The sequence below is a fragment of the Tachyglossus aculeatus genome, chromosome 14 (assembly GCF_015852505.1).
Source record: "Tachyglossus aculeatus isolate mTacAcu1 chromosome 14, mTacAcu1.pri, whole genome shotgun sequence".
Lineage (NCBI taxonomy): Eukaryota > Metazoa > Chordata > Mammalia > Monotremata > Tachyglossidae > Tachyglossus > Tachyglossus aculeatus.
In genome coordinates this window covers 38,762,977-38,784,919 of record NC_052079.1, presented here as the reverse complement: position 1 = coordinate 38,784,919, position 21,943 = coordinate 38,762,977, and the positions used below count along the sequence as shown (strand labels likewise).

The 21,943-nt window shown below is 43.7% G+C and overlaps 1 protein-coding gene across 3 annotated transcripts in view; it reads left to right on the top strand.

Moving 5' to 3' along the window:
• Positions 1–4,496, top strand: part of NTN4 (netrin 4) — a 121,912-nt gene extending 117,416 nt beyond the window's left edge. For all 3 annotated transcript variants that reach the window (XM_038756358.1, XM_038756357.1, XM_038756356.1), the window contains one exon: positions 2,751–4,496. In XM_038756358.1, coding sequence (XP_038612286.1) covers positions 2,751–2,887 — 137 coding nt within the window. In that variant the 3' untranslated portion in view covers positions 2,888–4,496. The remainder of the gene's footprint in view (positions 1–2,750) is intronic.
• The last annotated feature ends 17,447 nt before the right edge of the window (positions 4,497–21,943 follow it).

The window sequence follows — 21,943 nt, the reverse complement described above, 5'->3', positions numbered from 1 at the left end:
TCCAGCGCTAGTAATTTGGAGAGGTAAAGAGCACTTCTCCTCACCTCTTTTAAACCTACCACCCTTATCAATGAGCTCAGTTCTTCTGCTTCAGGTGCTCACTGTTTGCCCAATTATTTTCCATTTCAAACCAAGGTAATCCTGCGTGAATTGAAAAATTGCTGCCTGGATTATTAAAAGCACACAATTATAACAGCTATTAAATGTCTTGGTTAATTGTGGCAATTTCCCAGCTTTTTGGATGAGCGCCTTCCTTGATCCTAAATCCCGAGGAAAATGTTCCCCACAAAGGGAATAATCACCATGAGTACTCTAATGCTAGGGATCAGAGAAAGGCGCTATGAGGGTGAGTAGCTTTTTCCCAAATACACACCCTTCATTCTGGACTTGGTCTTTCCATTAGTATCACATACTCGCACATTCTGCTACAAAGCAGCACATCAAACCAGCGCTAAATCAAGCCCAGTAGCCAGCACCAGAGGTGACTTCTGTGATAAAAGCCGCACTGACCCACATAGCAAGAGGGGAGTGGGACAACGATACCACCCTCAGTTCGTAGTAACAGTCTCATCTTGAGATTTTTGTCTTCAGTACTCTGCTTTCAGGTTCTTCAGAGTGTGGTGCTCCTAACCTTTGGTTTCCTCTCTGAACTCATGGACCATGTCTCTTCTCTTTTGTGTTTGAAAAGGCAAAGAATTCAGTTTAAAAGCAACTAAGCTCCCTGGAAACACAAGATTAGATCCAGACCCCATTACCTCATCTTATCGTTCTGTGGCAACCAAATTTCCCTCCTATTCCTCCCTTCTGGTCTTATCCTTAGAAATAGAGTCTTCCAAAACAGAAAATCATTTATTCCTCTACTGGTTTTTAAATCCCATTTTCATAGGTGTCTATGTTTGTCTCAGCTTTTGATCAGAGTTTCTCCTTACAACATATAAGTATTTTGCTAAAGATTGTGTGCTCTATAAGAGGGGAACCCGCTCTCCTTGAACTTCATAGCATTCCCCGTAGGCCTCGGAGAGCATCCTGCCCTCAGCCTCCCTTAACAAATGTCAGTAAAATGACAAAAGTTAAGGACCCCCTCCTTCCTCCACGCAAGAAGTGACCACTTCGGTTCTGTAGAGTCTTAGAAACTACTAACTCTGTTATTGTATTCTCCCAAGTGCTTAGTAAAGTGATCTGCATACAGTAAGCGTTCAATAAATATGAATGATTGATTAAACTTCTGTTAGCCCTCCAGAGGAACGAGCCTGTCTGAACATACTTAGACTGTGAGCCCAATGTGGGACAAGGACTGTGTCTGACCTGATTAACATAATAATAATGATATTCATTAAGCACTTACGATGTGCCAGACACTGTACTAAGCCCTGGGTTGGACAGATTGGGTTGGACAAAGTCCCTGTCCCACGTAGGCTCACAGTCTTATTCCCCATTTTACAGATGAGGTAACTGAGCCCCAGAGAAGTGAAGTGACTTACCCAAGGTCACACAGCAGACAAGTGGCCTAGCCAGAGTGAGAACCCATGACCTTATTCCTCCCAGGCCCACGCTCTATCTACCTTGCCATTCTGTTGTGAATAATGGAGGCTGGCTCTGGTGAGCCCAGGAAGAGGAAGAAAGATAATTTACTAAACAGGAATATTGGTACACTAGAGGGTTTCACCCAGACCAGGTGGATGATAAATATATGTTCCAGGAGTGTAGTTTATTCCTCTTGACTGGATCAAGTAATGTTGCATTATGATTATGATTGAGATTATTATGATTATGTTTAATAATAATAATAATAATGGTATTTGTTAAGCTCTTACTATGTGCCAAGCACTGGGATAGATACAAGGCAGTCAGGTTGTCCCACATGGGGCTCACAGTCTTAATCCCCATTTTACAGATGAGGTAACTGAGGCACAGAGAAGTTAAGTAGCGTGGCTCAGTGGAAAGAGCACGGGCTTTGGAGTCAGAGGTCATGGGTTCGAATCCCAGCTCCACTAATTGTCAGCTGTGTGACTTTGGGCAAGTCACTTAACTTCTCTGTGCCTCAGTTGCCTCATCTTTAAAATGGGGATTAAGACTGTGAACCCCCTGTGGTACAACCCGATCACTTTGGAACCTCCCTAGCACTTAGAACAGTGCTTTGCGCATAGCAAGGGCTTAATAAATGTCATTATTAATTAAGTGACTTGCCCAAAGTCACACAGCTGACAAGTGGCGGAGCTGGGATTAGAACTCATGACCTCTGACTCCCAAGCAAGCACTGTTGTAAAGACTGGCGTAGATTCACCAGAGTCAGGCGTCGTTATTCACAACATTATGAGACCAAGTCTCCCCGTCTCTGGAGAGGAGACAGTAGCCCCATAGAAATGTCTCTCCTGATCCTCCCCTCCACCTACCAGGATCAGGACTAGTCACATCCATCTTGAGCCTCGTAAAATACTTGGCTGCCCTGCTCCAGGGCGGAGACTCTGCCCCCGCTTTCAGAATACTTGGGTCCCCACCCCTTTCCCAAACCACACTGCTCAGGAAGCACATGATGTGGCACTATGCCCAAACCCTGGGTACAAGAGTGGAGAAGCAGAAACTTATTCCTCCCAATCCTCAATAAACCTTACCTAAAACCCTTTTTGCATTGTCCAGCACTCCCATACTGAGGCATTGACTTCGGTCATCTGTGAGATAATTGAAAAAAAGAAGCCCTCACCTCAGCAAAGCATTAAGGCACACAATCCTTGATTTTTCTTTTCTTTTAGGATTGGAGTATCTTGTGGCAGGACATGAAGATGTAAGAACTGGCCGACTGATTGTCAATATGAAAAGTTTTGTGCAGCACTGGAAGCCATCTCTTGGAAGGAAAGTCATGGAGATTTTAAAGAGATATTGCAACTAATAGTAAGGTGCGTAGAGCGCTAGGGCATTTCTATGTGCGCAAAATGCAAACTTGATGAGAAGGAGACCTTGAAAATGAAACTGGAATGTAAAAAAAAAAAAAAGTGCCAAAAAGGATCGAGAGATATTCCAACACATAGGCTTTGTCTAACACATCCCCATTTGGACCAGTGTTTAAGCAATATATACAAGTAAGTGCCGACATCTCATTTTGAGGGTGGGGGTGGAAAGGGAGCGCATAGGGCTTGGGAGATGGTAAACGGATAAGTTTACAGACTTGGGAGTGGAAGGAAGACTTTGATGAGAGAATGGGTCAGAAAGACCCAATTTGGGGTCTTTTTAGATCTGCTTGGAAGCTCCCAGATGGTGTCAAAGACCTGGGGTGACTGAGGTATAGAACTGGCACTTATTCATGTACCGTAACACTTCTTTGAGGGAATGAATTGACAGCTTTTGTTGCATAAAAGTGTAGAATCTAAAAACAGATGCTGATACCAAGTTTGTGCTGGGCTGATTCTGATATTCGCATCAGATGGGAGTCCTACAGGAGCAATGTGTAATTTTGTGGTTAACCTTTGATAACAATGTGTTTGATTAGTAGCCTTCAACAACAGAAAGTGTTGCTTTGTATTTTATGCTATTTAAAGAAATTAATGAGACTTAACTGAGGCACTTCAACCTTGTATCACAAAGTTGTTTAAGAAAGATCCTTCTCTTGAAGGTGATGCATGGTATGTGAACTTTGGTCTGTAAAGTGTTAAATGGATCTTAGTCACCTGTAAATAATATTTCGTTGTATAAAGCACTTTACTACCTGCCACTACGGACTTGTGGAATTTCTGATTTTTTGAGGGAAGAGAAAGAAGACGGTGTGTAGGGACAACATATTGAAACGGAAGCACTCCAGGATATACTAAATGGACAAAAGTAACCATAAAAAATAAATTCTTCTCTTTTGGCTCTGGCACTGAACACTCAGAGAAAATTTTTTAAGGCTGTAATTTGAAAATAAAATTGTATTTCCACTGAGGTCCCAACTTCAGATCAGGACTTGGATTCCATAAAATATCGGCTGTGATGAAATCTTAAAAAAGTCAAAGTGAACAGAAGACTTAAAAACAAGAGAATGCAATCTTCCGCAGGTAATGAGTACCTGGAGAGAAAAAGATGGACATTAAGGAAAAGGAAGTCATTTATTTACATCGCACAAGCCTACAATTCAAAAATCACGGTGGACATGGAATATATTTTATTATATGCTAAGTATTTAAGTCTGAATGTAAAGAGGTTTTTCCCATCTTTGCAGTATATATGGTCATTATCGTTTTCCATTATTAACACCAATGTATGAGACAGTTCACAGAATTAATTCAAATTTTCATCATTATTCCTCTTCTGTAATCCGTGTTTAGCCACATTACCTACAGACTCTTCTGTACACAGGTGTACAAAAGAGAAAAATGAACTGCAGTGTTGTAAGAATCACATCACTCTTCTCATACCACATGTATTTTTTTTGAGGTCCCATGGACTTGCAGAAATGGATATTCTTTGGTTAATTTGTTTTTATATTTCATCTATGTAATAAAAGAATATGATTTCATAGGGTGTTTCTGACTCTTGAAAAGGTATTTTTACTCCTACTTTTTAAACTGAGGAAAACTAAAGAATGTCTTTAAGGCGTCTGTTTCCCTGTATTTTTGTGTTGGCAGGGACACTAGTACCAAAGGTTGAGTTTCAGTAGAGATTCTAACATCTCCTCAGTCATCTTTAAGAAGTCATCTGTAGTTCCATATGTTTTACAAGTGATTTATCCAAAAGAAATAATTAAGAGGGATATACAGACCATTTAATCTGGATCAAGAAGTCCAAGAAAATATTTAGAATATTTTAGACCGGGATTCCTTTCTTACATTTCTCTTTCCCCAAAAGGAACCCTTTACAGTAATAACTAAACTGAAGAAACAGTAAATTGGGAAGAGCCTTGCTGTATGGAAGCTTTTTATTCAGAGGTCTTTTTAAAATATATTGAATAGCACAGTAGGTTTCCAGCCTCAGCTGAAAATGCACTTGTATCTAAGTGTTCTTTGTTATTAAGGGACTTCTTTAAAGGATCCTTTCTGCCCTATTTTTTTCTTTCTAAAAAGGTATTGAATCCAAGACATGAAAGAACAGCTAATGCTATAACTTTATCTAGTTTGCAAAGGTCATCAACTCCTAGCTTACTTCCCACTTACCTCTGTAGGAAATATTCTTCTCACCTTCCAGGATCACTGGTAATTATGTTTAATGCTCTGTGACCGTTCTTCTGCCATTTCTCTCTGGCTTATAAATAGTTCTCGTCTCTGCCCTGGCAACACGGCCTGATTGAAAGAACACAGGATGGAGTGTCAGAAGACCCGGGTTTGAATCCCAGCTCTGCCCCTGGGCTAGTGTGTTACCAGAGGCAAGTGGGTGAGAAGTCAGAGGCGAGATTGACGAGATGGAGGTAGTGGGTAGGTTGGCAGTAGAGAAGCGAAGTGTTTGGGCTGGGTTGTAGTAAGAGAGTAGCGAGGTGAGGTAGGAGGGGGCAAAGTGATTGAGTGTTTTAAAGCTGATGGTAAGCAGTTTCTCTTTGATGCAGGGGTCCGTGGACAACCACTGGAGGTTCTTGAGGAGTGGGGAAACATGGCCTAAACATTTTTGTAGAAAAAAATAATCTAGGCAGCAGAGTGAAGTATAGACTGGAGTGGGGAGAAACTGGAGGCTGGAGGGTCAGCAAGGAGGTATTTCCCTGTACCTCTCGGCTCTTCAGAGACCCACAACATACATTGCCCTGATTTGTAAGTTAACTGAATCAGTAATCTCCACAGAGAACGGAGCAGTGTGGTCTAGTGCCACAGGCCTGAGAGTAAGAGAACCTGGGTTCTTATTCTGGCTCTGCCAGTTATCTGCTGTGTGACCTTGAGCAAGTCACTCAACTTCTCTGTGTCCCAGTTTCCTCATCTCTAAAGTGGGAATTCAATGCCTATTCGCCTTCCTGCTTAAAACTGGGAGTCCCATGTGCGACAGGGTCTGCGTCTGACCTGATTAACATGTATCTACCCCAGCATTTAGAACAATGCTTAACGTAGAGTAAGTGCTTAACAAATGCCACAGTAAATTTAAAAAAATGAAAAATACTTCTTAGCATGCTTGGCCCGAGGTCAAAGTCTTTGGCCTCTATTGCATCATTCTCCCTGTAAAGGAATGTCCCTCATATTTGAGATCTGATGTCATGGAAAGTCCTGGGATAGGGTTATCTTTTCATAGATTTACAGTAATGAGACTAAATCTGTTGGGATGTGACCACAAGTCCAAAATTCAATACACATCTGGCCGTGCTAATGTTTCTAAACAGAGGTGGAGGCCTGGTACTCATAAAATTAGCTCTTTGGGATAAATGCATGCAGCAAAATGACTGGAGATTGCTAATCACCAGTGGACAGATGGCATAAAGGATCTCGATATTCCCTGGGTTGACCCCATCTCCACCCACCGTCCCACTCCCTACCCCCAGTACCCCAAAGTCCAAAGGTTGGGAACAGAGCAGCTGAAGAACTCCAGGGTCTCCTGGGCTCCTTCCTTCTCCTCTATGCTAATTGTCTCAATGGCAGTCAGTCCCCAAACCTAACCTTGCCGAAGGGTCAGAGCTACTCTCAGCTTCTTTCCCACACTTCAGAAGGGAAATATTTGTGAGCAATCGCAGTACCACAAGGGAGGTCCACCCAAGAGCTAGAAGCAAGGGAAAGCACTGGGAGTACACAGGGAAAAAAGGCCCTCAAAGTATCCAGTCTGCAAATATGTTCAAGGAAAATGCTAGCCCTGTTACTCTAGAGTGGCTTCTGAACTCCTGCCCTGATTTCAGTGCTATTCTTGCAGCTGTCTCTGATTGAATTCAGCACCTTGTAGGGTTATAAAAGTGATCAATTCCCAGGCTCATACCCACCAGAACTGGGAGAGAGAGAGACAGAGTCAGATACAGAGAGAGGAGAAATGCAAGAACAGCAAAATATATTTTTCAGGAGTGGGAGAAGGGAGCTCTGGGTGGATCTGTTAAGTTCTAGCTAGGGGTTATAGTACTGGGTGTGGACCCTACCAGGAATGGAGGGGAGAGCAGCTGTCTCCATCTGCTGCAATGATCTCCAGTTGCACTATTAAGTGCTTACTGTATGCATAGCCTTGTACTAAGTGTTGGAAAAGAATACACGGTTGGAAATTAGACAGAGTTCCTGTGTCTGTGAGGGGCTCACAATCAGGCAAGAGTCAAAAAATATCCACATTTAGCACTGATTTGGGGTGTATGGGGAGGTAACCTGGGGATGGGGCTGGGAAGGGTAGAAGAGAGAGAGTGAACAAGAGTCAGAATGACCATAACCAGCTTATCTTGTCTCTACCCTCAACCCCACTCCAAATTAGCCCAAGTGGCCAGACAGCTGCTCAGCCCAAGGGCCCGACCACATGCCAACTTGGGAGTTTACACTGGCCCCGGCCAGAGGAAGACCCACACTCACCCTCACAATAATAATAACTTCAACCAAAAGTCAGTCGGCCACTGTCAGCTTTTGCTCTTCAAATATGTACTTTCACCGCTGGTTTCTGCAGAAAGAGATGCTGCTGTCCAGAAAGAGAGGAGAGGGGCCTACAACAGAAAGATGAAGGAAAGAGAGTCACATAGTACAAGTTTTTATAATCAGAGAATATCAGCCAGAGGGGGATGTGAGAAGGCAGCAGATAGACAAGAGTCAGGAGGTTTCGTTTCAAGTAAGATGGTCAACAGTATTTCATTATTGATAACATGAAGTTGAAAGTGTCTGTTAACACTCAGTTCTGCCATCATATGTGTTTTCACTGCACTTTTTGGCTAGACTGTCATCAGGAAACCAGGGAATGTTAGTGCGATTACCATTTGGATGTAGCATAATTTGTTGATAAATTGATTCTCTTTCCCCTTTTTTTCAAAATGAGGAAACCAAAGAGACCCTCAACTCCCAGCTCAGTTTGATATTTTACTCAGGGATTTTGTGTATTCTCTTTTCTGTTGACAGGAACTTTGAAAGTTAAATCACCTGACAGAACCATAGCAGAATATAAAAGGTGGCTTCAGAGAGTAAATTGTTGATTCAGTTTCAAAATCAACACTCTGCATTACTATAGCTCCAGCTGAAAATACTTTCTTGTGAACCTGCATTAGCAGGCTACCTTCTCATCCACTTTCACAGCCTCACCCTCCCACTCTATGATAATGAACCCAATTCCCAATTCTACCTGCTAGACCCAATTTCTGTCCTTCTCTGTTCTTTTGCATTTTCTCCTGGGTACTGCCTGGATATCCCACTGACAAGCTCAACATGTCCAAAACTGAGCTCCTCATCCTCCCTCCCAAATCCTCTCTTCCACCTAACTTTCCCATCACGTTTGACAACACCACTGTCCTCCCTGTCTCTTAAGCCCACAACTTTGCTATTTTATTTGACTCCTCTCTCTCTTGCAGCTCTCATACTGATGTCTAATGCCAAATCCTGTCCATTCTTTCTCTACAACATTTTCATAGCATTTCCCTTCCTTTCCATCCAAACGACCCACCGACCCACCACCCTGATCCAACCACATATCATGTCCTGGCTTGACTCCTCTTATCAACCTCCTCCCTGATCACCAACTTCCACTCTCTTCCTCTCTCCAACCCATTCACCTCCCTGCTGCCTGGGTCATTTTTCTATAATGTCATTCTGCCCACATCTTTCCACTCTTCAAATGCCTCCAATTGATGCTCATTCATGTCTACTAATTCCATCATACTTTCCCAAGCACTTAGTACAGTGCTTAGTATATGGTAGTTGCTCAATAAATATTACTGATAAGATTGATTAATGTCTTTGGAATCATGAAGAGTGTCCATTAGCAGATTTTACTTAACATGTGAATTAGTGTTGTTGCTTGCCCGTAGGAACTTAATGAATAAGATTGAAAGCAACGCCCTGAGCTTCTGGTACCTTTAAAGCCTAGAAAGATGCAGAGTTGTGATTGAAGTAAGAGAGGTTGGTGTCTTTCTTTACTTGTAAAGTTTTGCCTTGTAAAGTTTTCTCCTTCCCTCCCTCTGTCTCCCTTCCTTTCCTTCTCCCTCCTCAGACAGAACATCACTTTCTCCACTGTCAAAGCCATCCTAAAATCACAACTTCTCCAAGAAGCTTTCCCCAACTGAGCCCTCATTTCCCTTCTCTCTCTCCCTTCTGCATTGCCTTAAAGCACCCTTTAAGCACTTGATATTCACCCCACCCTCAGCCCCACTGCACTTATGTGCCTATTCTTATCCTCTGCCGCTTCGCCTATTTGTAATTTATTTCAGTGTCTGACTCTCCCTCTTGCCTGGAAGCTCCTTATGGGTAGGGATTGTATCTACCAACTCTATTGAATTGTAATGTTTAGTACAGTGTTCTGCACACAGTAAGCATTCAATAAATACAATTAACTGATTTATTTTTTTTCCTTCCTTCCTCTACACCCTTCCTTCTCTTCCCTAAACCTACCACCCTCTTTCTTCTCATAACATACACTGTCAGGTGGATGACCTTCGGTAGTTGAAATAGCTTTTGAGAAAAAATTGAAGTGGAGCAGTTATCAATATGTCTCTGCTTTGAATCAAAACTACCCCTACAGTTCCTCTGCTGCTAAAGAAGAGTGTACACTAAGTAAAAACATGTTACAGAAACATTTGCTATGAAAACAAAGTGACTAAGGTTTAAGATACATTCTGTCCTTTTGGTTTTTTGCAACTCTTCCTAAGAGCCCTGTCAGAAGGCTGTTAAGTAGGATATACTTTGTATAGAGAAGGGAATGTGGAAAACCATTTTACTTTTCTCAGAGCAAAGCAGGGTGGTCCTGAGATTGCAGTGGTGACTGGGAGTTAAAAAGACTCGGGTACATTCCAGCCTCCTTGCTCTCTTCTTGGATAACCTTTTAAAAAAAACCCACCTCATCCTACATGCCTTGGCCTCTCGGGCTGCAGAATAGGGCACAATCTTTGCTACTTTCAAAGGACCGTTGGGTGTAGCAAGATATTTCTTAAGTGCGTGGAGAAAAAGCATTATAATCTGCCTCCTTTCTCAGGTCTTGGAAAGGAAGATTAAACTGCATCCTCACTGCAGTTGTGTTGGCCACTGTTTCCCCTGGATGAATTGAAAGTAATAAACGACCAAATTCTTCAGGGCTAAAAGCAGTTATAATTGGATAATGACCACAAAGCATCAGTTGCTCAGTTGCCCCTAATGCCTGGAGGGAAACAGCAGAATTCTTCCTCCCACAGACCTATTATGGGACTGACAAGGTCCCGCTCTGTGCTGTGCTCATTAATTTTCCTGTTGGGCTTAGAGATTTACGACAGCTTTGTCTGCCACACATGTGTTAGACAGGTATTGTTACACGCCTACAGAGGCTCGGGCTCATCCCATCGCAGCAGCTTGGGAAGATTTGCCAAGGCCTGAGAGAAATAATATATATCCGAAGAAAAAAACGTGTCACCCTTTTGCCCCTCTGAGACGTTCAAGTGCATCCCGGCCACAAAAGAATCTAACTACCTTGCATTGTCAAAGTCATGTCACTGACTGCGTGTGCTTTCCATTCAAAAAACCAATGCCTAGTCATTAACTCCATAAATTCCCTCCCTGCCATACAAACCATGAACCGGGGTATGATTCTGTGAAGACGTCAAACTCTCCTTGAGCAAATTACCCGGAGTCCCCAGTCTATGACAAACTTGCAGGGGTCCTTGTTTCTGTAGTGCAGAGATGCCTTAGGTTGGATAATGATAATAATAACTGTGGTGTTTGTTAAGTGCTTACTATGTGCCTAACACTGTACTAAGCACTGGGGAACTACGAGATAATCAGGTCCCACGTGGCACTCACGGTCTAAGGAGGAAGGAGAACAAGTATTGAATCCTCATATTGCAGATGAGGGAACTGAGGCACAGAGGAGAGAAGTGTCTTGTCCAAGGTCACACAGCAAGGAAGTGGCAGAAAAGGATTAGAACCCAGGTCCTCTTACTCCCAGGCCTGTGGTCTTTCCACTAGGCCATGCTGTTTCTCTAACGCTGCTATTGAAACTCCTAGAGTGAGAGTTAGATACTCGGGGTTTTGTCTTTTTTATTGTTTTGCATTTAGGCCCCCAAAATCCAGGCTTGCTCCTGTCTGTGCTTTACTCATAAGGGCCGACTGGGAAATGAAAAAAGGCCTTGCCCCAGATCGCAATGGAAAATCACCAAAGGTCAAACTCCCTGGGCCTGGCACAACTGCATTCACCAAACCACGAGGATGTCGGAAGAGCTTCCAGTCAGAACTGCCCTTGCTTGCACTGCGTTTGCAGAGACTCTCACCTACCCCTCCTGCTCCCTTTGTGCTTTGTTATCCTTCCACTCCAAAGGGGTGGGAAAAGGAAAAGGAAAGGGAACAGAGGTGGACTGATAGTTCCCATTCCTGGATGCCAATACAGCTGTGGGAGCCAGTGAGCAGTTGCCCCCAGGCCATTCATACACGTGGCATTTATGCCACTGCAGCCAGGAGCCAAAATACACTGATCTGGGCAGTTCCGCCAAGGCCATCTCTCTAGAGTTTAGGAACAAATAATTCCGTGTCCTCAAGACCCCAGAACATCCTTTCTTAAGCATGAGAAATGCAGTCTCTTGCTTCCTTAATCTTCTGGGGTGAAGATGAGTAGGGTGGGACAAGTAAGCTCTTCTCAGCTCAGAAAATACGTGTGGTGGTTGGGTTTGTCCTGTGTCCCTCAAAAATCAGATTTAGGATTGAGGCTGTGAGCTCTCTTGCTGAGCGACTTGCTCCATGTTGCTACAGTGGCTGTTCAGCCCAAGCTCTGGCCTCTCACTGGTATTTGAGTCTCATCACTCAAAGATCTTTAAAAGCTCTTTGTGTCTTCCCCAGGTAAAGGTGGGCAAAAAGTCGTAAGTAATACAATAGTAATAATACTAATGATAATAGTATTTGCTAAGGGCTTACTATATCCCAAGCACTGGGATGGATAAAAAATAATCAAGTCAGATACCGTCCCTGCCCTACATAGGGGCTCATAATCTAAGTGGGAGGGAAAAAAGGCATTGAATCCCCATTTTACAGTTGAAAAAAACTGAGGCACAGAGAAGTGTTCCAGTAATAATAATAATGATGATGATGATAATAATGATGATTATATTAGCTGGCAATTATGCCTCAAGCTTCTTCCAGACAATAACAAACCGGTATTTGCAGCGTGGCTCAGTGGAAAGAGCGACTTGGGAGTCAGAGGTCATGGGTTCGAATCCCGGCTCTGCCACTTGTCAGCTGTGTGACCTTAGGGAAGCCACTTAAACTCTCTGTGCCTGTTACCTCACCTGTAAGATGGGGATTAAGACTGTGAGCCCCATGAGGAACAACCTGATAACCTTGTAACTCCCCCAGCGCTTAAAATGGTGCTTCACACATAGTAAGCACTTAACAAATACTGTTACTTTTATTATTACTATAATTATTATTATTATTTACCTATGGGATAGTATCTCTGATATACAAAAGGAAAAATTGCCTTAAATCCTGACAAAAAATGGAAATTCCTGACCCAATCGACCCAAATGCTCTCCCCTAGTGTGGCGTGCTTATTTTAGGAAGAAAATACGCTATGAGGAAGTTCACCTAAGGATAGTCAGTTATTTCATTATTAAAACTCACCCAGCTGGTGTGTGAGAATGTTCTCCCAATGTCTGTCAGCCTTGGATTCCTCTACTGCCTTGTCTGATGGAAAAAAGAAGGTAGGGCTGGAAAGCAGGAAACAGTGACACTGTTATCAAAGGACCAGATGCGGTAGAAAAAAATTATTTTCAGATAGGATGGGGCCTTGCAGATGAAATGGATATGGAGAAGCAAGAAAGGTGGAAGCTGGCAGCAAATTTTCAAGCTACTCTTTCGTAAATCAGTGCTTTGGGGCAGTAAATGATATGGTACAGAAATGCCTCAGAAATCTCGGTGAGATGTGGAAACGGAGACATTTGTGTCAGATGCAGGAGGGGACACCTGATATTTCATTGGCTGCCACTGTCACCCTCCCAGGCTCCCCACCTCACACCATCACCACTGCTACCCCCCTGCTCCCACCCTCGGGCTGCACCACAGTTGAGTGGTGAGGGCTGAACTGGCCGGGGCTAAAGGGGTTAACCTGGGCAAACATATTTGAGGAATACAATCAATCAATCACATTTATTGAGCACATTTATTGAGCACTGTGGTAGACTCTTGGGACAGTACAATACAATAGATTTGGTAGTCCTGATCCCTGCTCTTAAGGTGCTTGCACTCTAGAGGGGTAGACAGACAATAAAATGAATTACAGATAGGGGAAGAGGCAGAATATAAGGCTATGTACATAAACGCTGTGGGGAAATGTTTCAGGTAAGAAAACATCTAAACCTGGCCCTGGATAAAACATTCCCAGGAAGCATTTTTCCCCCCAATGAATGTTAGCCAGTCCATCTCCCTCATCAGAAGCACTCACTAATTAATTCTACAGGGAGGGCTGAGACTCAGGAGAGGCTGGTATATAGAAGACTCAAATACAAGACTTCCAAAGCAGAACCTAACTAGCACTGGTTCACTCAAGCCTGCCCAAACCTTTAGAACCCAAGCCTTTAGTTGAGATGACATATACCCTTCACAGCCCTGGTTAGTCCAATAATTTATGGTACAACTGGGGAGAAATACGAAGCTCCTTCCTCAGAGCTGGAGAAAGACCACAAAATAATTGGATTAAACTAAATCAATGTACTTGGCTGTCTTTTTAAACAATGCCAATGGGACTAGAATAAATCATTCCTCATATGGTTATCGTTACTTTGGATTTTCCCTCCACTAGTTCACTGCATTTCTGGCTCAGAACACAGTATGAACAGAAAAAGGCATCCATGTGAAGCCGGCCTAGAGGCCAGTAGAACTTCATCATCATCATCAATCGTATTTATTGAGCGCTTGCAGGCTCTCAATCATCTGCGATAGGCCCTCGGTGAGAGGGCCCTTAGCTTGGCTCTTGAGGTCTCCACCAACTTACCAACAATGAGGGAACAACATGGCTTAGAGAAAAGATCGCAGGCCTGGCAGTCAGAGTACTGAGTTCTAATCCTGCCTTCTCTACCTGTCTGCTGTATGACCTTGGGCAAGTCACATAACTTCTCTGGACCTCGGTTATTTCATCTGTAAAATGGGGATTAAATCCTCCTCCCTCCAATTTAGATCGTGAGCCCTATGTGAGACAGGAGCCGTGTCTTGTATCTACCCCAGCACATAGAATAGTGCTTGACTCACAGTAAGCACTTAACAAATATATTAAAAAAAGATATCACTTTGACCTGGACACTTCACACTAAGCGACATATCCTTTGAGTTGTATATCAATCGTATTTATTAAGTGTTTACTGCGTGAGAGCACTGTACTAAGTGTTTGCGGGAGTATAGTACGACAATATAGCAGACACATTTCCCTCCCACAATGAGCTTACAGTCTAGAGGGGGAAACAGACATTAATATAAATAAATAAATTACAAATATATGCATAAGTGCTGTGGGGCTGGGGGGGAAGGGGAGTTGTGAGTAAAAGGAGCAAGTCAGGGTGACGCGGAAGAGAGTGGGGAAAAGTGGAAATGAGAGCTGAGTCAGGGAGGGCCTCTTGGAGGACATGTGCCTTCAATAAGGCTTTGAAGGTGGGGAGAGGAATTGTCTTTTGGCTATGAAAAGGGAGGGTGTTCCTAATAGTGAAAGATATCTTTTTCCCCAGGTTTGTTCACCCAGGAAGAATTGGTAAAAAAAAAAAAAAAATGTACCATTGTCATTGTTGAGTAGCAGCTTGGAGGGCTCTGAGCAGTTCCTCTTAGAGTTCAGAGAAAGCAAGCGACAACCTGAAACCAGTTGGTGATGTAGCTGCTTGAAGTCGTAATAACAACAATAATAATACCTTAGTTTTCTATAGCACTTTTATTCCCAAAGAGTTCTCATATCAATTAGTTAATTTCAGCCCTCACAACAACCCTGCCAGGCTCAGCAGACAAGTAAAGGAGCTACCACCCCTTCCCGTCGCTGCTCATGAGCATTTTTTAATGGTATTTGTCAAGTGCTTACCATGTGCCAGGTATTGTTCTAAGAGCTGGGGTAGATGCAAGCTAATCAGGTGGGACACAGTCTCTGACCCAAATGGCACTCACAGTCTTAATCCCCATTTTATCGATGAGATAACTGAGGCACAGAGAAATAAAGCGACTTGCCCAAGGTCACACGGCAAACAATTGGCAGGGTTTTTTTTAATATAATGCATTTATTAAGTGCTTACTATGTGCAAAGCACTGTTCTAAGCGCTGAGGAGGTTACAAGGTGATCAGGTTGTCCCACGGGGGGCTCACTGATTTTAATCCCCATTTTTCAAATGAGGTAACTGAGGCCCAGAGAAGTGACTTGCCCAAAGTCACCCAGCTGACAATTGGCAGAGCCAAGATTTGAACCCATGACCTCTGACTCCAAAACCTGGGCTCTTTCCACTGAGCCACACTGCTTCTGGAAGGGAGTATAAGCATTGAGTCCCCATTTTACAGATGAGGAAACTACGGCATAGAATAGCTCAGCAACGTGCCCAAGGTCACACAGCAGGCAAATGGCAGAGCTGGGATTTAGAATCAAGCAATCAATCGATGATATTTATTGTTTCCCCCGTCTAGACTGTGAGCCCGTTGTTGGGTAGGAATCGTCTCTACATGTTGCCGATTTGTACTTCCCAAGCGCTTAGTTCAGTGTTCTGCACACGGACGGTAAGCGCTCAATAAATACAATTGAATGAATGAATATTGAGCACTTACTGTGTTCAGAGCACTGGATTTGAGTCTTGGGAGAGTACAGTACAATAGAGTTGGTGGACATGTTCCCTTCCCACAACAAGCTGACAATCTAGAGGGACCCCGAGTCCTCCAACTCCCGTGGCCACTGGACCATGCCGTTTCTCCCTTGGCCATGTGGCAAAAAGCAGAGGACACTTCACCCACCAGAGAGGTTTGATTTAGGTGGATGCCAGAGTGAAAATACCCAGCATGATTGGCCCCTTGGGTGGGATCAGTGGGTGCAGTTAGACTCACTCCCAGAGAGAATAACAATAATTTGTTAAGCACTTACTATGTGCTATTAAGCACAGGGGTAGATACCAGATAATTGGATTGGACACAGTCCCTGTCCCACATAGGACTCACAGTCTTCATCCCCATTTTACAGATGAGGTACCTGAGGCACAGAAAAGTTATGTGACTTGCCCAAGGTCGCACAGCAAACAAGGGGCGGAATCAGGATTAGAACCCAGGTCCTCCTGATTCCCAGGCCTATGTTCTCTCCATTAGGCCATGCTGCAACTTGCTGTGGTTTAGGGAGAAGCCCCCAGTTAGCATGGATTTCTTTTTTCAGGACCATCTTTGTCCTTTTTAGTCATCGTGTCTGTGTCAACGCAAGGGTGATGCATGGCTCGCTGCTTGTTTGGTTAGTGCTCGGTTATGTATAAAACCTCAATTGCGAGAGACAGGTCTGAGTCTCCTTAGCTACAGTCGAGAGGCCCCAGTGCTAACAAGTGCCTGGCCAGTGCCTTTAGCTCACCCCGACTTCTCAAAGCTCACCTCTACTTCTCAATTCCACCAAAGCACTGTGCGCTAAACACAACCAACGCAAGTGTTTGTGAAAAATCATTTGTTCTTGTTCCCCCCTGAAAATAAACTGGTTATCTTAAGCTTGCACCTAACATGTAGGACAAAAAGATTCCTGCCAAATAATCCACTTTAATAGTCTCTCTTGGCTATTGAAAAACGAGACATGACCTTCGAGCATTAATACCCAGACAATAACACATTTGTGTGCTATTTAATTAACTTATTGCTTTTGTTAATGTACATTCCTGTGGTCGCAATCCTCTCCACGCTAATCAGAAAAATGTTAGTGAGTCTTGTGTTTTCTGTCGGTGAGTTTTCTTAGCAGTAACAAAAAAAAAATCTGATTTCTTTTACCCTAAACGCCGGCTCTATATTTGTTATTATTCTTTGGGTTATCTCAAAACAATAGGTAGTTTACTAAGTTCTGCCAAATTATCCCAACAATGAGTCCTTGTGTTGAACTTTGGCAAATGCAGGAGATTTTGGGCTAAAGGAAAAGGATGTGACAGAGATTGCACTGAAGGCCACCGCAGCAGGGCTCCACCAGCTAACGGCCGTCGAAAGGTGATTTATCCGCTTGAGAAGTGTTGGGCTGAGAATACAAATAGAACTGGAAAAGGTGAGCCAATCAATCAGAAGGCTTTATTGCTCTCCCACCGAAAATCTGCGCAGGATGGAGACGGGGTTGCCTTTAGAAGAGCCATGCGCAGAATAACCAATCACAGCTCCGGAGCTGGCATGGCTGGTTCACATGTCAAGCATTTTTTTGTCCGATGCCAGCTGCGCTTCCAGAAAATAGAGAGAGGGTAGAGCAGTTGATATGATCAGAGAAGCAGTGTGACCTAGTGGCAAAAAGCACAGACAGGAGAGGCAGGGGATCTGGGTTCTAATAACTGTATCATCTCTCGCCTGCTGTGCGACCCCCAGGCACAGATACCATTATAAAAAACAAAACCAACAACAACAAAAAGAACAGAGAATGTGAGAGAGGGGCCAGCCCAGCTGCCTCATTAGTTGGCTCAGTTATAACACTCGTTACCCACAGGTGAACAAGATAAAGGGAGGAGGGTGGAAGGCTCTTCGGGAAACTACTCGCGGAGCCTAGCTGAAGTTCAGCATGTGGACTGGATGGAGGCCCTTAGAAAACTAGAAGACCTGGCTGCTGTCCCTAAACTTGGAGGAGAAGGCCAGAGAGGGTGGAAGAGGACACATTATTTGCAACTGGTGGGTGGACTGTGAAGAAAGCATATTTCCCCTGTTGAGGAAAGGACTCATTTCAGGAGTCTGTCAAGCTCTTGCAGGTAAAAGAGTGACTAGCTATTTTTCCTCACCTTCCCCACCCACCTTTCTTCACTTTCCCCACTAAAATAGGAGAGGAAATTATGAGGACATCCATCATAACATGATTGACTGGTCATACTAATGATAATGATTGTGGTCAGAAAGCAAGTAAGTGGCATAGGTGAGATTAGAACCCAGGACTTTAGACTCCCAGGCCTGTGTTCTTTCCACTAGGCCACACTGCATCACTGCTTGGAAGGCATGGGATACCTGGAGGTTTTTGGAGCTGATGCTTCATATCACTGAGACCAGGTCTGGATTAGGGATTTGGCTAGAGAGAGTGGCTTGATGTGATCTAATGCTTTCAGAAACAGAGAGGCTTTAGGGAAAGGTAAAAAAGGAGTACAAGGGAGGAACCCCAAGGCAGGCTGGAGTTAATTCCAGGGTGACTCAGCTCCAGGCCTAAGAGTGGGAAAAGCCCCCTCCCGATCACCTGTGGCAGGTGTAATGAAGTGGCTGCAGGCCTCTCCCATGATGAAACTGGGAAAGGTTCCAGTTCTGAAGAACAGATTTGGAAAACAAAATGTCAATTCAAGTTGGGGTATTGGTTCCCACCTCCCCTAAGTCACCAACAAGAATTCCTTTGAAGGTCTTAATACAGCCGGACTTCAGCTGGCAATCTGGTCTCAAAGAAAGAAATCCATCCTCTTCCCAAGTAAGGAATGAAGTGGGTTTATTAGCTGCAAATCACTTTGCACCAGGGGGACCCTTTTGAAATGGCCCAGATGAGTCAGTGGGGGAGGGTTGACTAAAGAAAGCACGGTTCCCAACTCCTGACTAATTCTGGCCCTGGTAATTGGGGAAAGCCTGGCAGCAGCCACGTCTGGACTGGCAGCTCCCTTTAGCCGGTTTGCAGTCTGTCTCCCTCTGGACTCAGACCTCCCCTGGCATTCATTAGAACGTGACCCAGAGCCAGCCTCTCTCTGCTCGGAGGGTAATAATTCTTCATCAAAACCTGAAACCGGGAGCCTGGTGGAGCTCTGATTGATCCATCTTAATTAAAAGTGAAAATCAGAAAGACCAGACTGTAGGCAAACAAGCTAGGCAACGAGGCTAATGGGATAAAGGTCCTAAGCTGTGCCTGGTTGGAAGAAGCAGCAGTAGCAAAATCAGGGAGGGGGAAGCCCAGTCGGAGAGGGAGGCCAAGGGGAAGGAGGAGAGGGGAGAAAGAAAAAGCACCTTTTTCTAAAGATGTGAGGTTACTGGGGAGGAGGGGAACTAGAGAACAAAAAGGGAAAGAAAAGGAATTGCCTCTTCTGGTTTTAATTCTGTATTTCATATTAAAGTCTTTCCAGGGCTTGTGTAACTTGGAGCATTTTAAAAGCATGAAAGGGACAGTGATCACCAGTAAAAGAAAAGTTGCCAGCCAGAATGAACTGGGAAGCCCCCTCTTCTTCCTCCTCTTCTCTTTGTGTTCTATCAGTGCTTCTCAGGCACCAGTAGATGATAATAATGGCATTTATTAAGTGCTTACTATGTGCAAAGCACTGTTCTAAGCACTGGGGATGTTACAAGGTGATCAGGTTGTCCCCATTAAGACTCACTGTCTTAATCCCCATTGTACAGATGAGGGAACGGAGACACAGAAAAATTAAGTGACTTGCCCAAAGTCACACAGCTGAAATTGGCAGAGCTGGGATTTGAACCCATGACCTCTGATTCCAAAGCCCGTGCTCTTTCCACTGAGCCATGCTGCTTCACTAATAGTGCACTCCAGAATGGGTCTCAGATGATCCATGGAAAGTCATCAATTCCCAGCCACCTTGCTAAACATACCCTGAACCCGTAAATATTTTTACGACCGGTACCACCGTAACCTACCGACTCCATATTCAACTACACAGCCCCGACACCTGTTATAGGAATGTGTGTGCCTCCACAAAATACAATTGCGCACACACACACGCGGTAGGAAAACGGCCCCAAGAGATATTTGCATAAAATGCAGTGTGGTATTTATACATAAGGTGCATGTGTTTGCTTACGTTATTTTAACTATTCCAGGACAAGTCTCAAGATCAAATGTTACCATTACTTCCCTTAAGATTGTCATTTCTTTCTTCTCAGTGATATTGATTGAATGCCTACTGAATGCTAGGCACCTTCCAAATACTTGGACTCTGTCCAACCCAATTTGTTTGTACCCAACCCAGTGCTTAGTACAGTGCCTGACATACAGTAAGTGTTTAACAAATACCACAATTATAATTATTATTACTACTTGGGAGAGAACAAGAGTATAATCAATCAATAGTAATTGTTGAATGCTTATTGTGTACAGAGCACTAAGCATATGGGAGAGTACAGGACAACAGAGTTGCTGGACATGTTCCCTGACCAAACAGATGTACATTATAGAGGGGAAGACAGATATATATATATATATATAGATAATTTAGGATGTGTACACAAGTGCTGTGCTCTGAGGTGGGATGACTATCAAATGCCCAAAGGATATAGATTGAAATGCATAGATGACGCAGAAGGGAGAGGAAGGCAGAATAAAGAGGGTTTAATTGGGGAAGACCTATCACATGTTGTCCCTGACCTCAATGAATTTACAGTTTAATGGGGGATCCAGACCCAAATTATAGAGAGTGAAAACTGGAAGAAGAACAAGGCTAGAGCAGAAGGCAATCCATACATGTTAGGCTGAAACAGCTGAACAAATAACTGAATGAACAGCTCAATACAGAAGAAGCTATGCAATATTACAAATAGAGAGAGGTGCTCCTTTGTCACCCAGCCGTGATAACTGGGATGACTGTGCACAAAACAACGTTCAAAGTGCCAAGGAAAAAATACATGGGTTAGTAGAATGGCCAGGCCCAAAAGGGGCAAGCATATGCTTTTGTTTTTGGTTTATTTTCTAGTGTAATATTCTTTGGAGAACCTGATATTCCTTTGACAGTCTGTATCTGCACAGGGCAGCTGTGATGCTCAGTGCTGGAAGAGTACCATTCAGGGAAGATGAATGGCCATCATGAAGCCATCTCATGGCCCACCCTGGAAACCTTGATGGCAACATATTGACTGGCTTGTCATGCTGCAATTATGGTATTAGTGGCTTGTTTCCTTCACCCGACTTTGGATCTTATAGTTCTGCTGGTCAGAGTGATGGGCATTTTTGTTCTCTGTTCTTCTAGATCTCTCTCCTGTTATAACCTAGGAAAGGGACTGGGAAGCAGAATGGCCTAATGAAGTAGTGTGGTCTAGTCAGTCAATCATATTTACTGAGAGCTTACTGTGTGCAGAGCACTGTATTAAGCTCTTGGGGAAGTATAATACAACAGTAAACAGACACATGCCCTGACATAATGAACTTACAGTCTAGGGGAAAGAGCATGGACCTGAGAATCAAAGGGCCTGGGTTCTGATCCCAGCTCTGCCACTTTCCTGTTGTGTGACCTTGGGCAAATCGCTTCACTTCTCTGGGCCTCAGTTTCCTCATTTGTAAAATAGGGAATTCAATCCCTGTTCTCCCTCCCACTTAGACTGTGAGCTGTATGTGGGATAGGGACTGTGTCCAACCTATCTCATATCTACTCTGATGCTTAGTACAGTGCTTGAAACATATTGGAGCTTAACAAATGTCATCATTATTATTATTACTGGGGTGGCAGGGAGCGTGGGTGGGGAGCAAAAGACGAGCTACAGGAGTAGAAGTGTTAAATTATCAGAGTAGGAAAATGTGGTCACAAACTATAGTATGGAAAGGGTTAATTAACACTTGGGTGGGCATAATTGAGAAAAGGGAGTTCTTGCCTACTACTTACCATCTGAGTTCCTGAGCAAAACGAGCTCGACTCCTGCAGTTTGGAGGCTTACAATATAGTTCTGAAAACAAAAAGGGCAAAAGAAACAGGAAAATGTTGAAGCTGTACTATATTTTATTTTTTAAAAGGGAGGGGGAAAAAGTGGTAAAGATGTGAAATGTTTACACGTTTGGCAAAAGGGGACATTAAAAAGTCCAGTAACACTGTCACAAATCC